We start from the raw sequence: 13,982 nt of genomic DNA, 5'->3' as shown, positions 1-13,982 counted from the left end.
AACCTATGCTTCCCAGAAACCATGGCAAGCAAAATAACATGACGTCAATCACACACAACAAATGAGACTTTAAGTAAACTCCCAGTTTGTCTTTAACCTCTGAGTCTTATTCTGGATTTTTTTTAATTATAATAATTATAATAATTATAATTATAATAATTTTTTTCTTTAGATATCCCAGCTGAGGAAGTTGGGGTCAGATATGATACAGCAGAGAGGGTTAAGGCTCAACAGGGGCAGTTTGGTGGTACTGAGGCTTGAACCCCAATCAAGAGCCTTAACCCACCACTGAAAGGGAAACTTGAAACAGAGTAGAGTCTCAAACACAGACAGAGAATCCAGTTGCCAAAACCTAGGCTCAAACCAGGGACCTTTAGAGCTTCAGTCTTGCACTCACCCAACTGAGTTACTTCAGCACAGAGTCAAGGGCTCTTCCCTGTATATTCATCGCTTGACCAATGCCTCTGGTTTGACCTCGCTCTTCCCTTACAAATTGTATTTTACTTCTTTGCCTCTATTAAAATCTTAAACCGCAATTGCATCCGTCTTTACTTACCGATTTGTGACATCACCGTTATCATTATGCTCATTAGGGATACGTGTGTAATATAATGTAAAACATTTATATCTGGAGTTTATATATTTCTTTATATAAGTTGCTTTGTGACAATGACAATCGTTAAAACACTGTAACACTACAAAAATAAAACTGAATTCTGTTTTGAGTGAATCTGACCACAAGGTGGAGCCTTGTTCAAAGACAAACACAAGCACGTGCCCGGATGAGCAGACATAAAATCAGATAATTAACGTAAAATACGGACACTGTCATTCTGGTCACGTTAATGTAATAAATAATATGTGTTAACAAAATCAAATTATAGCGTCCTAGTAAAGTGCTGAGCCACTACGAGCCACCAGGAGAGCTTTCCACCGTTTTTAATAGTCTCAGGAACTCTGCATTGAATATTGTTCTTCCAAAAGTTTATCTTTTCTCTCCAAAGAATGATGGTGAGTGTCTAATGCACCACTCCAGAGTCTCCCATAGATGGTGACTGGGTTGGGTTGAGAGATCTAGGTGAGTATGAAGGTCATAAGCCTATGATTTATATTATTTTCATATTGTGGAAAAGGGGGCGGAGTCGACTTGGAAGCCGCCACGCCCATCAGGATTGACCCGTTTGATCATACAGTTGGTTAAAGATGATTTATCAGGAGAACTTTGTGGTGAGCATTTGGATTAAAAGTTGTGTTAAATGTGCAAAAATCATAATAAAATTATATATATATATATTTTTGGCTGAACTTTTTCTTTAAAACATGATTAATTAGGTCTTACGCCACCAAAGATCTAATCAACAGCGCTACTAATTACTCCAGAATCTGCATGTTTTTGCATATGTTTGGAGGCCCATGGTCTCTGTTTGGGGAGGAGAGGCTTTAACATTTAACATTAGTCCTTATCTCTTCAGCATGGGATTGGGATTTAACTGCGGATTCATGAGTAAGGGATTTTATTTATTTATTTATTTATTTATTTATTTTTAGATGTGAGACATCTGTATAAAAACACCACCTGCTGTTATTTTCAACCTGAAATCCAGTCATAGTCATGAAGGAGACACATATATGAAATATTAAGTAAATAAATAAATAAGCAAATTGTGTTCTCTCTCTCTTTCTCTGAGAAACCATGAGAAAAAATAAGCGAGAGAAAGAAAGAAAGAAAGAAAGAAAGAAAGAAAGAAAGAAAGAAAGAAAGAAAGAAAGAAAGAAAGTGGCTCATTAGAATGAACAAAATTAACGAATAAAAGTAAGGTAGAGAAACTGTTAGAAAAAAATAATCGAGAGAGAGAGAGAGAGACAGAGAGAGAGAAATTAAAAGAAAGAAAGACAGAAAGAAAGAAAGAAAGAAAGAAAGAAAGAAAGAAAGAAAGAAAGAAAGAAAGAAAGAAAGAAAGAAAGAAAGATGGGACAGCAAAAGTAAGAAAGAAAGAAAAAAGGTGGGACAGCGAAAGAAAGAAAGAAAGAAAGAAAGAAAGAAAGAAAGAAAGAAAGAAAGAAAGAAAGAAAGAAAGAAAGAAAGAAAGAAAGGTGGCTCATTAGAATAAACAAAATTAATTGTAATAAAATAAAAGTAAGGTAGAGAAACTGTTAGAAAAAAATAAGCGAGAGAGAGAGAGAGTGAGAGAGAGAGAGAGAGAGAGAGAGAGAGAGAGAGAGGCGCGTGGCGCTGTTATAGTCGGTGGTGCTGAAGTCTGCTTGCTCGCGCGAGTTGTGTTTACATGGCAACGGAGAGGCGACAGGAGCGCGCGCGCAGATGACCAGCCAAAGAACCTTTGACCAGCAGCGCGAGGAAACAATCTGCCTTCCTGCACTTCCGGTATCGCGAGCGTTCAGGCTGTTCCACCGTTGCCTGGGATACAGAGAAACGTGCCATATGTAGGCTGTTGTGTGAAATTTAAAGCACTTCTCACATGCCATGTTAAACTACTGAAAATAATCTATACAAAAATATGTTTGTTAAAGGAACAAGAGGTTAGTAAAACCTGCTAGACCTAATACTACTACTTTTAAACGTACTAACGTTATAAAATGCCAATATCTGTTAAAATACATCAGTTCAAAACACATCTGAATCCTTCTCTCCCAAATAAGTTGGCTATCTAACTTGCTTGTTACACATCCCAGCAAGACACTCATGAGATTTAACACTGAACACCCAGATTTGTTTTATTATTTGCAGCAATTTATTTACAACATCAACATCAACATCAGCTATAACATAGCAAACCATCATTAGTACTAAACTTTACTGGACAGCTACACAGCTTAGCATGCAAATACTTTGGCTAAATGTTTCATGTTGCCACACTGACATACCCTAATTTGCATATTGTACAAGACATGTCATCTATAGAGCTTATTGTTTGACATGGCTAACTGTTTATGCACCTCACTGACCCAGACTTAAACAATAATCTGTATAACTGTTTTAGTAGTATTCCTTGATTGGAGTAGAGATCTGTCATTTAAAAAAATTGTGACAGTCATGGTAGTAGCAGCTGGTCCCATAATATCTGGGCCACACTAAAAGGATTATTTGTTTATTTTTTTTATTTTTTTCAGATGGATGTCATGGTCACAGCAGGTTGAGAAGGTCAGTCTGGAGGTCTCTTAGCCCAGCCACAGATTCCAGTAACTTAAAAAAAATGAATCAGGATTCACTGGGTTTGCCCAGGGACCTAGCAGAAGATGCTTGGTGGTGCTAGCAATGTTCCCAAGATGTTTCCAAGCCAACATAATCTTTCCAATAGGTCCTAAGTCTGCTCTAAGGTCTTCATTCAGTGGGACAGTTCTACAAGATCCTTGGGGTGTCTATATGGAAGGAGCTTAAACCACCTGGACTGGCTCTTCTCAATTGAGAAGCCTAACAAATCTACTCTGGGGCTTTCTAGTCCTCACCTCATCACTCAGAGTTCATCCAGTGGGCGGTAATGGACAGTAGGTGCTCATGGTTAAGGTTTCTACTGATCAGAAGGTTTTCAGTTAAAGCTCCAGCACCACCAAGCTCATCGCTGTCAGGCCCTAGACTCTGTCTGCTGTGCTGAGTCCACTGGCTGATGTCTGGCCTACCACTCACACCCAAACAAGCCGGAATATGTGAAGAAAAGATTTCACTAGATGGATATGTGACAATAAAATCTTTCTTCTACTAATTCTAAAGCTTTTGGGTATTAACTACCACAATCTCATCTACCACAGAACCTGTCTTGCTATTACTATTATCAACCCATATCATCCTGTCATGTGGAATGTGTTAAAACCCAACTTGCATCTAATTTAGTCACAGTCCAGTCATGTCCATCCTATTTTCAACGACTAAGCGTCAATATTTACCAAAGACATCTTGCTGAGCTTGTCTTCATGTGTAGCAAAGTGGGGCAAAGTAAGACGGTATAGTGGTCATACTCCATGTTTGTTTTGATCTCTAACTTGTGTTCACAGAACATTTTCGCCAGTTCCCTGCTTCAGAATCATCATCAGATTTAGGATAGAAATTATATGTATACGTAGATTTTAAATGAAATGAACAGACATAAACATTATCCTAGAGGCCTGTTTATTACCTGCTCCTGCTCTCATTTGTAATCCTGCCTTTCCTCCCTAGTAGGCTATATATATACCTGCTAATACTATGAAGCTTTGGGGAAACTAACAACCCTGTGATTGTAATTAACACTCAGGCCACTGGAGAGGTTTCCCCTAACTTCTAGATTAAACCTGCTCATAGCTGCAATTTTTCTAGTCTTGTTTTGTTCCTTGGCATTGCTCTGTGAGCAGATGTCTTCAACCCAGTATAAAATCATTTAAGGACTATTAAAGGAAGCAGTGTTTAACTCTCACTCGCCTTTCCTCCCACTGTCTGGTCATGTCCATTATGTGTTTGAAGGAGTATACTGAGTTATAATAACAACTTGCAGTCATGAAACAAGTGTACTTTTTGATCATGTGATGAATTTTTTTTGACAAATCTGTGCTAACCATCATTGGGATTACCAATCAAACCTATACTTTATAGGTATCTAAAATACTTCACAACATATATAGAATCACCTGGATGATATCACCTTTTCATTTCACTGGAAAAAGAGCAAAAGTATTTGCAATGCATGCTCAAAGTTGTTCCTAAAGTCATATACAAATGAACTGCTCTGAAATTAATAAATAAACATTTTAGTTGCTGTGTGTTGTGTGTAATGTTTATTATTATTATTATTATTATTATTATTGTTGTTGTTGTTGTTGTTGTCATTATTATGATGCTGATATTTTTGTTATTTTTGCATTTTATATAATTTGGTGGTTATTATTATTGTCATTATTGTTGTTGATGATGATGATTTTTGCATTTGTGACTCTTAGATAGATAGATAGATAGATAGATAGATAGATAGATAGATAGATAGATAGATAGATAGATAGATAGATAGATAGATAGATAGGTACTTTATTCATCTAAATGGGAAATTTACATAGTACTTAGTAGTAGAGATTTGATTTGATTTAATACATATAATGATAATAATGTTCCTTCTTCATAAATCTTCTTTTTCATCATCTTCTTCATCTTCATCTTCTTCTTCTTATGGTTATTATTGTTGTGTGCATGTTTATTACGCTGGTGTATTTTGGAGCATAGTGATTAGCAGAGATAATTTATGATTACTTCATACTGATTTGTTTCCCTTATAAAGGACAAGGGGACGTGCATGAAGCGGAGCGCGTCAGAGAGAGAGAGAGAGAGCGAGAGAGAGAGAGAGAGAGAGAGACTGTGATTTGCGCGCGCTGTCCCGCTGCTTTTAAAGGGTTAAATTCATCCCTGCGGGCCCAAACAAACAGGTTTCCGCGGAGTCTCTAACACGGCGACAGATGGCCACTTTTCCCCTCCTCCCCTCTTTCCTTCCTTTCACTCGGCCACAATACGGGAATACGGGGAACGCGAACGGAAGATGTCACGTGACGCTCCGGGGCCCGTTTTCCTGACGTAGTCGGCCATATGGCGCGTGCCGGGGGTAAGAAAGAAGAGAGAGTGAGAGAGAGAGAGAGAGAGAGAGAGGGGCGGGGCCTGTCCTCCTCGTCAGCCAGTCATTGGTGCATGGGAGGGGGGGATTAGAGAGAGAGAACACAGGCACACGCGCATCTCCCAGCATCATCAGCGCTCCTATATAAAGCGCAGCATCCCGTTCACGCGCTGCCACTTGATCATCATCCTCATCATCTTCATCATCCTCATTATCCGCAGGATCTCAAAAACTCAAATGCGGAGGGGCATGAAGCGACCATAACGGGACACTGAACACAAACACGACACACACAGGTACAGTCATCTTTATTTATTTCTCATCTTTATTACTGGCGCGTGCTTAATTAAAAATAAAAACAACAACAAAAAAGAAGATAGACTTTAAAAAAAATAAAATTATTTCTATTCGTCTTGACGCTGTTACCTAGATAAGGAATTTTTGTACAAGTGTACTGAAAATCGTTAGAAGCATTTTAAGTGAAAAAGTTAGAGCAGTGGTTTGTCTTGGATATTACATTACACATGATATACATTAGACATGTTTTAAAGTTTATTTTCCTCTAGGATATAAGCGAACAGGTTAATCAATTCATGACACTGACCTAAAGTAATCTACAAAAATTTGACTATATTAGCTAAATTTAGCCGTATATATGTTTTAGCTCATTTTACAGTACATGTAAACCCCAGGCTAATGACCTAGGAGCCGAAATATATAGAGAGAATATAGATAATTATGGCAAAATTGGTAAACTCTTGCAGTTTGCGTAAGTTAAAATGTTCACATCATTCAAAGAGGAAAAAAGAGATTATTTTATCGTGTATTATTTTGTTTAGATAGTATTATTTACTCTTCTGTATATTCAAGAATAATTAGTAAAAATTTAGGAGAGTTATTATTACCTATGATAGCACCTGGAGAAAACAACAGCATCAGCAATTAACAAGGTGTTAACACTTAACGGAAAATAAATTCCTAAACGTTTTTTAATCAGTAAAATTTCAGGGGGAAACCCTCCGTCTTCAGGTTTCTGTCCAGAACTCTGTCCAGAAACTGTATTAAACCAGTGAAGATCAGTTTTCTGTTCTTCCTCCTGGTCTTGGATTACTGTTGCTCTACACATTTTGGTGATTTCCCTTCTTCCAGGTCACTCTGTTAATTACCAAACAGAAACTCGGTTGAAGCAGGAGGCAAAAATAAACATAAAATCAGGGCTTCCTTATAGGACCAGCACTGGGAATTGTGGGAATTGTTGATGGAGACAGGAGCTCATGTCATGACAGGGTGTAAACTGGCATCTCCTTCATCTTTGGTTTAAATGAACGATGAGTATTCACTTGAGAAAGGTTGTACTTTTTAGTTTGCGTACATTTAGCCTCCAATTTTCACCTGAAAATGTATATCTAGCCTACTGCATATTTAATCAAGATACTAAGGAAAACTTAATGCATATCTTTGCTGGAAATGAAATTATTATTTAGAGTTGTTTTTTATTTAAAATAAATAAGTTATTCTAAAATCTAAAGCTCTGATCTTCACGCGTTGTAGTCCAGATGTAACAGAAACATGTTTTAATCATGACAGTTCAAGGAGGATTCTGTTTAATAACACAGATTTAACAGCACTGTTTCCACATTGTTGATGATCCCCCTTTCCTTCACCTCCTAAATCTGAAATCTTTATTATTCTGTTTGTTTATTTGCACGTGTGTCTGAGATGTCCACTATTTTATCTCACGGAGTCTGTTCTCTCTTGTGTGTGTGTGTGTGTGTGTGTGTCAGGATCATGACGAAATCTTGCACTGAAGAACCCTCGATGATCGAGTCTCAGGCCGGCAGTGCCAACTGGACTGACAAGAAGCAGAAGCCCGGGCACGAGGCCATGCGCCAAGACCTGGAGAACGACGAAGAGGAGGCTGTGCACAGGCTCGAGGACGCGCACGATCTGGAGGAGGAAGAAGAGGAGGAAGAGGAAGAGGAGGAGGAAGAGGAAGAGGGCGACGACGCGAGCAAGCCCAAGCGGCGTGGCCCGAAAAAGAAGAAGATGACCAAGGCGCGCCTGCAGAGGTTCAAGATGAGGCGCATGAAAGCGAACGCGCGCGAGCGCAACCGCATGCACGGGCTGAACGACGCGCTCGAGAGTCTGCGCAAAGTGGTGCCGTGCTACTCGAAAACGCAGAAGCTGTCCAAGATCGAGACGCTGCGTCTGGCCAAGAATTACATCTGGGCGCTGTCCGAGATCTTGCGATCGGGTGAGAGTCCGGATCTGGTGTCGTTCGTGCAGGCTTTGTGCAAAGGTCTTTCACAGCCCACGACTAATCTGGTGGCAGGGTGCTTACAGCTTAATCCGCGGACTTTCTTGCCCGAGCAGCAGAGCCACGCGCACGGAGCGAGCGTCGCATCATACGCCAGCATGCACCCGTACTGCTATCAGAGCCCTGGTTTGCCGAGCCCGCCATACGGCGCTACGGACGGCGCGCCGCACCACGCGTTTCACGCCAAGTCGGCGGCACACGCGTACGGGAGCACACTGCTCTTACCGCCGCCGCCGCCTCCGCCGCCACAGCCGCCGAGCGCCTTGCAGGCGGAACCATTTTACGACGCCGCGCTGGCAGACTGCGCGCACAGCCCCGCCGCGTCCTTTGACGGGCCGCTCAGCCCGCCGCTGAGCGTCAACGGGAACTTTTCCTTCAAGCACGAGCCAGCGTCGGAGTTCGAGAAGAGCTATCACGCGTTTGGCGGCGGCGTGCAGCCCTACCATCACCACGCGCCGCAGCCGGGACACCACCATCACCATCACCCACATCACCACCACGCGGCTCTTTACGATTTACCACCCATGGAGAACGTCGTGCCCTACGAGGGCCACTCTCATCACGAACGAGTCGTGCACATGAACGCGCAACTCAACGCCATATTCCACGACTCGTGAGCTCGAGAGGACTTTTTTTTCCCAGAGACTGTTCGATTCATATAGTGCGTGTCATCATGGTTACCTGTCTATGGCTTGTTGCGAAAAAGAAGGAGATCAGCAGAAAAAATGCCCTACATTTGAATTAACACCCCTATTTTTTTAAAAAAAAAATTCAATAGAACAAAAGAAAAGTTTTGCTATGACACGGGGTTCATCTGCGTCAGAAATGTTATTGCGCGTGCTAGGAAAAGTCTGTCGAAAAGTTATGGTTCCTTCACGTGCCGGACTTGAAGAGGGTGCTGAAAGGTTACCTCAAGTCGGCCACGTGAATCAACCAGAGACATGATATTACACACACACACGTTATTCAGAGAAACACACCTGTGTTGGTCCTTTGAGCTTCCAGAGGCTTCTTTTAGCCTACATTATAGTGATGTTTAAAATAAATATCACTTCTTATCTAGGGAATATGCATAAATGGAAAGTTCTCCAAATGTGGTCTGAATGTAGGCTAATGTTTTCCATCAGACTGATGCATTGTCAATGGCCTATACACTAGCTAGTATTCTCAGTGTCCAGACTTTATCTAAAAAGTTACGCACTTTGGGGGGAAAAGTAACCAGTATGTTCAAAATTCTTAAATTTCTATTTTTTCCCCCTCGTGTTATTAAAAATAGCCTTTTTTATAGCTTTGTTACGTCTGTATTAGCTAGCTGATGCCCAACTTGATTAGAGCCAAGTCCACACGCTACATTGTGTTGCGTTGCATTTTTGTAAAAAATATGTTCATTATTATTTCTGTAAGTGTTACACTCATAATACTTGGTGCTGATTGGTTAATACACCAATAGTGTTCTTGTCATGTAGCAGCTGGCAGATCAGGGCAGAAAATAAAAATAAAATACATATACGTTTGAAATTGTAGACTTGTTAGTATTAGATGTAAGAAAAGAAAAATAACAGGAAATAAAGCGAGTTTGTAGGGTCTAGGTAGGGTTTTGTTGAACGGTGAGCTATCCAGTTAGCTCTCAACATGATGTAGGTTATATTTGGTCAAACAAACAACATCATTCCAGATAGTATGTAAAATAAAACAATGCACTATTTTGATACGCTAATTACATGAACTACTCTAGCTAGCATGGCGATGTAAACAGTAACGAAGGCGTTGTCATGGAAACGGCTAATTCAGTGTTTTTATTTGTATTTACACTCGCATGTTAATTCAATGTTGCAGGGCATTTTTTTTCTGCTGTTTTCAAACACACGCACGCACACACACACACACACACACTATATGCTTAATCTTATGGTATGTATTTATTGTCTTTATAGCTGCCTTGATAGGAGAAAAAGAAAAAAAGAGGATGCACATATTCTCTCCTTCATCTTATGTATTGTAATTTTAACTATATGCGCTGACTACTGTGCATCGTGGGGTCACAGTCACAGGTGGAAGGAAACAGGGGCGTGACCTTTAATTCAGAATGTGTTAATTCTCCATGTTACACACACACGCGCGCGCGCGCGCGCGCACACACACACATACAAAAAAATCACAAAGCAATAATTTGGGAAAAAAAAACTATGCAATTTTTAATCGAATATACTGGGCCAATTATAGAAATGAATAGAGAGATTGCTATATTTTTCAACCTACTACATTTTACTACTTACTACGACTCATACTACTCTATCCCATACTGAATTATTTTGTTGTGATTTTTGTAATAGAATTGTTAATTTTTTTATATAAGTCGGATTCGTGATCCATGCCATGCAACCCCCCCCAACAACCCCCCCTTACCCCTAAACATTAATGTTTTATATAACTAAATTGATTTTATCTCGTTTATACGAAACAAATAGGTAATACACGAGGGGTTGAAACCAGCAGGCAAGTGCTTATAAGACTCTGTTATGTTGCCTTAGCAATCAATCATTTACTGTAAAATCATGCAAAATTGCACAAATCCACCCCCCCCCCAAAAAAAGAGAGGAAAAAAAATCCCCCCCTTCGGTTTTTTTTAAACAGCCACAATAAAGACAGATCACTTATTTAAAAAAAAAAAAAGAAAAGAAAAGAAAAGAAAGAAATCATGGACTATATTGAACTGTTTGAGTGCTGGGAAAGATTTGGTGTTAGAAAAGTATTGATGTTTGTATATATATAAATATATTAATTAAAAAAAAAAGAAGCTTGACTATCACCTGAAAACTGCACCCTGTAAAGAAGAAAAGAAAAAGAAAAAAAGGGGGTTGACCTTTTCAAAAAATGGAAATAAAACAATGAAATCTATCACACTTTGTTGAAATTATTTGTAGCTTGTTCGTCATAAACATAACGACGATTTGTATATATTAAAATGTAAAAAAAGATATTTCTTTGGTCAAACTTTAAAACTAAAGCATATTGAGCGTATTATAGCCTATAATTCTCTCTATTTATTGCAGATATTGCTTTAGAAATTAAGCTTGAGATGCAAGACCTATCTTTATTTTTTGATGCATTTGCGTTAATTTTGATGCCATTTATTGTTGGTGTTTTTTTTTTTGCCTTCATGGGAGAAAAACAGGGTAAATAACTAACTTAAGATGACACTGGCGTGCAAAAATGCTCTTGCTCAATATCTTATATAGACGTATACATATAAAATAATCTATCTATATTTATTTAGCAAATTGTTGCTAATGCAATCGACAGGTTGCAGCACCATATGGTCATCCTGGTCATTATATTTTAAGCTGTGTATGTCTATCAGGTTTATTTAGTTAGGGGGAAAAAAAGTAATAATGAATTAAAAGTATTCAAGCATTTTAAACGAAAAAAAGAGACGAGATTGGGAAGACACGCACAAATATAATACTCCAGATCTAAAGAAAAGTGATTTATTTTGAAAAAAATATTTATTATCGAAATTATACATCGGTACCGAATAACAACAAATAGATCTATAGAATATCGATTTGTTGATTTTTGTCTTATCAATTGCTATTTTTCTCCTTCTCTTCCTTTGCCCAAGTGGCTGTTCAATCATCTCCATACAGCCATCATTTATGCAAAATGAGCGCGTGAGAGCCACAGATGTTCCTCTACTGCAGGGGGAGGTTTTAATTTATGAAAATGATCCTGTTTTAATGCATGGACATTCATTGCATAACCCAATACCTCTGTCATTAGGGAGAAACAACCTAACGCCAATCTATTTTATAGAGGTTATCAAAAACACACACACACACACACACACACACACAGCCAGAAAATGCTTTCTCAGCGATCTGATTAGGATTTTTAACCCAATAACCGATATAGCACACATTAAACTCTCACCAAAATATACAGGATTCAACCTGATTCAATTAAACACCGAGTCTCAGATTGAAACCTTCAGGGGGGTAATTAATCACAGAGTGTTGGCTAATTTATGTAAAACAAATCACTGAATAATTGAAGCTGTAAAAATACAGTTTTCAGATCTATTTATCTGTTTATCTGTTTATCTACACCGCGTCAACCTTCTCATGGACACAGTATAATAAGGCTCATAGGTTACATAATATAAGACGAGTATAATTTCAATTTTTGCTGTTTTGACATGCTAATACATACATATATATATATATATATATATATATATATATATATATATATGTATTAGGGGTCAGAGAAAAATGTTTGTGTAAAAATAATAATAAGCGATCATCTGTTTACTGTGGATTGCCACTGGGGTGGGGTGGAGGGGGGGATTGAGAGGTTAGTAAAGCCATTAATAGGTGTTCATGGGACTATTTAATTTGAGCAAATTAGATCTGGAGGTCTGTATTAAGTTATTTTATTCCCCTGAGAGCCGGTTAGATGAGCTTTCCGATGAGGTTTCATCTTCACACATTTACATTCCGGATGGTTTATAAACACCCCGTTATGGAGGTAACGGCTATCGCACGAGCCCGCCGTTTTAAATATTTTAAATATTTTTAAAAAATAACGGTCATTGATTTTTGAAGTAATTTCCAACCGTCGCACAACGGATCATTTCTCCGCCTTTTTACATATATATATATTTATTATATATTTATATATAAATATATATATATGTTCATATAAATCTAAAATACTTGTAGGATTTATAATTTTACATTCAAATTATCTTATATATCTAAAGTGCCAAATATAATTACTAATAAATGATGCTGATACATACAGCGGGACTGCTCGCACATGCTAATGCTACTGCAGCTAACGTTGGCTTGGGCTAATGCTAGATAAAAAAAACTAGATTCATAGTTGTCAAATATATTTAAAATACACAAGTAGCTATATAATATAAACTATCACATTGGTTTCAGTGTATATTGGGCTAGTTATAATGTTACAGCAAAAGATATCTGGCTATAGGTCTAAGCAGAGTTTTATATATATATATATATATATACTTATAATACTTATAGGAGTTATTCAGGATACCTATAAAGTTATATAAGATATAAACTCTAGCCTAGTATTTATCCACCCCAGTTTAGGTTAATATATAATTTGGCGTCAACTTTTTGCGCATAGTTTCTGAAGAAATTGTCAAATAAGATGCTATTTTGTACTAAGAGGATCTGACTGATGACTTATTTGCTCATAATTCACACATCTTAATGTGCAAGCGAATAGTTTGAACCCTGTGATAATATTTTATTATGGAAGTTTTTTTTTTATTATGGAAGGCCTGCTAGGTTGCAGGGGTATAATAATAATAATAATAATAATAATAATAATAATAATAATAATAATAATAATAATGTAAGAGCAGGGTTGTATGTGGAATTAGAGGAAAAATGGAAAAATGTAATAAAAACGAAGTGATTGAAGCGCGCGCCCGCGTCCGTAGCCAGGACTACTTATCGGGTACGCGCGCCACCGGAGGGCTCCGGCCATGGCGGGAGCGCGCACGCCCAGCTGATTAACTTACACGGCACAACACCGGGGCAAACTGTGACGCGGAAACCCAGCGGATATTACACTTGAAACATGTTTGAATCCGCGAGAAATTCGATAAATGCCAACCACGCTTGGTCGGAGAGCCGAGGGGAGTTAACGGAGAAGAAGCAACCGGTGTCCGAGTCTCCTCCGGTTACAGGAAACCGTGTCACGGCGAAGAAGAAGAGGAAAAGGAAGAAACGACAAGAAAGTGAGAAAAGCTCCGTCTCAGCGCCCCAGCTCCTCTGCCCCGAGGAAACCCTTTCGGTTCACGGAAGAAAGGAAAAGTCCGGTAACGGAAGCGAGCCGATTGTAAGGGGAATCTTTCAGATCGGGAAGAAGAGCCACGACGTGATTCTCACGGCCACTCGGGTCACGTGGACGCGCATCCAGCCCGAGAGCCCTACAGGTAAGAATCACTTGGCTTGTTGTTCTGTGGTTGCCATGGCTACGTTGTTGTTGTTGTTGTTGCCATGTTGTGTTGTTGTTGTTGTTTTTCCCACCCGTATTTATGA

The 13,982-nt window shown here is 38.9% G+C and overlaps 2 protein-coding genes across 5 annotated transcripts in view; both read left to right on the top strand.

Annotated features, from left to right (window-relative positions):
• The first annotated feature begins 5,722 nt into the window (after nucleotides 1-5,722).
• On the top strand, nucleotides 5,723-10,800 carry neurod1 (neuronal differentiation 1). The gene is made up of 2 exons (XM_058391235.1): nucleotides 5,723-5,881; nucleotides 7,370-10,800. The coding sequence occupies exon 2, from the start codon at nucleotides 7,374-7,376 to the stop codon at nucleotides 8,517-8,519; it is 1,146 nt and encodes a 381-aa protein (XP_058247218.1). The 5' UTR covers nucleotides 5,723-5,881; nucleotides 7,370-7,373; the 3' UTR covers nucleotides 8,520-10,800.
• Nucleotides 10,801-13,400: 2,600 nt separating this feature from the next.
• Nucleotides 13,401-13,982, top strand: part of cerkl (ceramide kinase-like) — a 180,897-nt gene continuing 180,315 nt past the window's right edge. For 3 of the 4 annotated variants that reach the window (XM_058391387.1, XM_058391386.1, XM_058391388.1), the window contains exon 1: nucleotides 13,401-13,876. In XM_058391387.1, the coding sequence (XP_058247370.1) occupies nucleotides 13,519-13,876 (358 nt within the window). In that variant the 5' untranslated portion in view covers nucleotides 13,401-13,518. The remainder of the gene's footprint in view (nucleotides 13,877-13,982) is intronic. The other variant, XM_058391384.1, reaches the window with a different exon arrangement.

The sequence above is a fragment of the Hemibagrus wyckioides genome, linkage group LG06 (genome assembly GCF_019097595.1).
Source record: "Hemibagrus wyckioides isolate EC202008001 linkage group LG06, SWU_Hwy_1.0, whole genome shotgun sequence".
NCBI classification, from domain to species: Eukaryota; Metazoa; Chordata; class Actinopteri; order Siluriformes; family Bagridae; genus Hemibagrus; species Hemibagrus wyckioides.
Note: the sequence above shows the minus strand (reverse complement) of the source record. Positions and strands in the feature narration are given on the sequence as shown.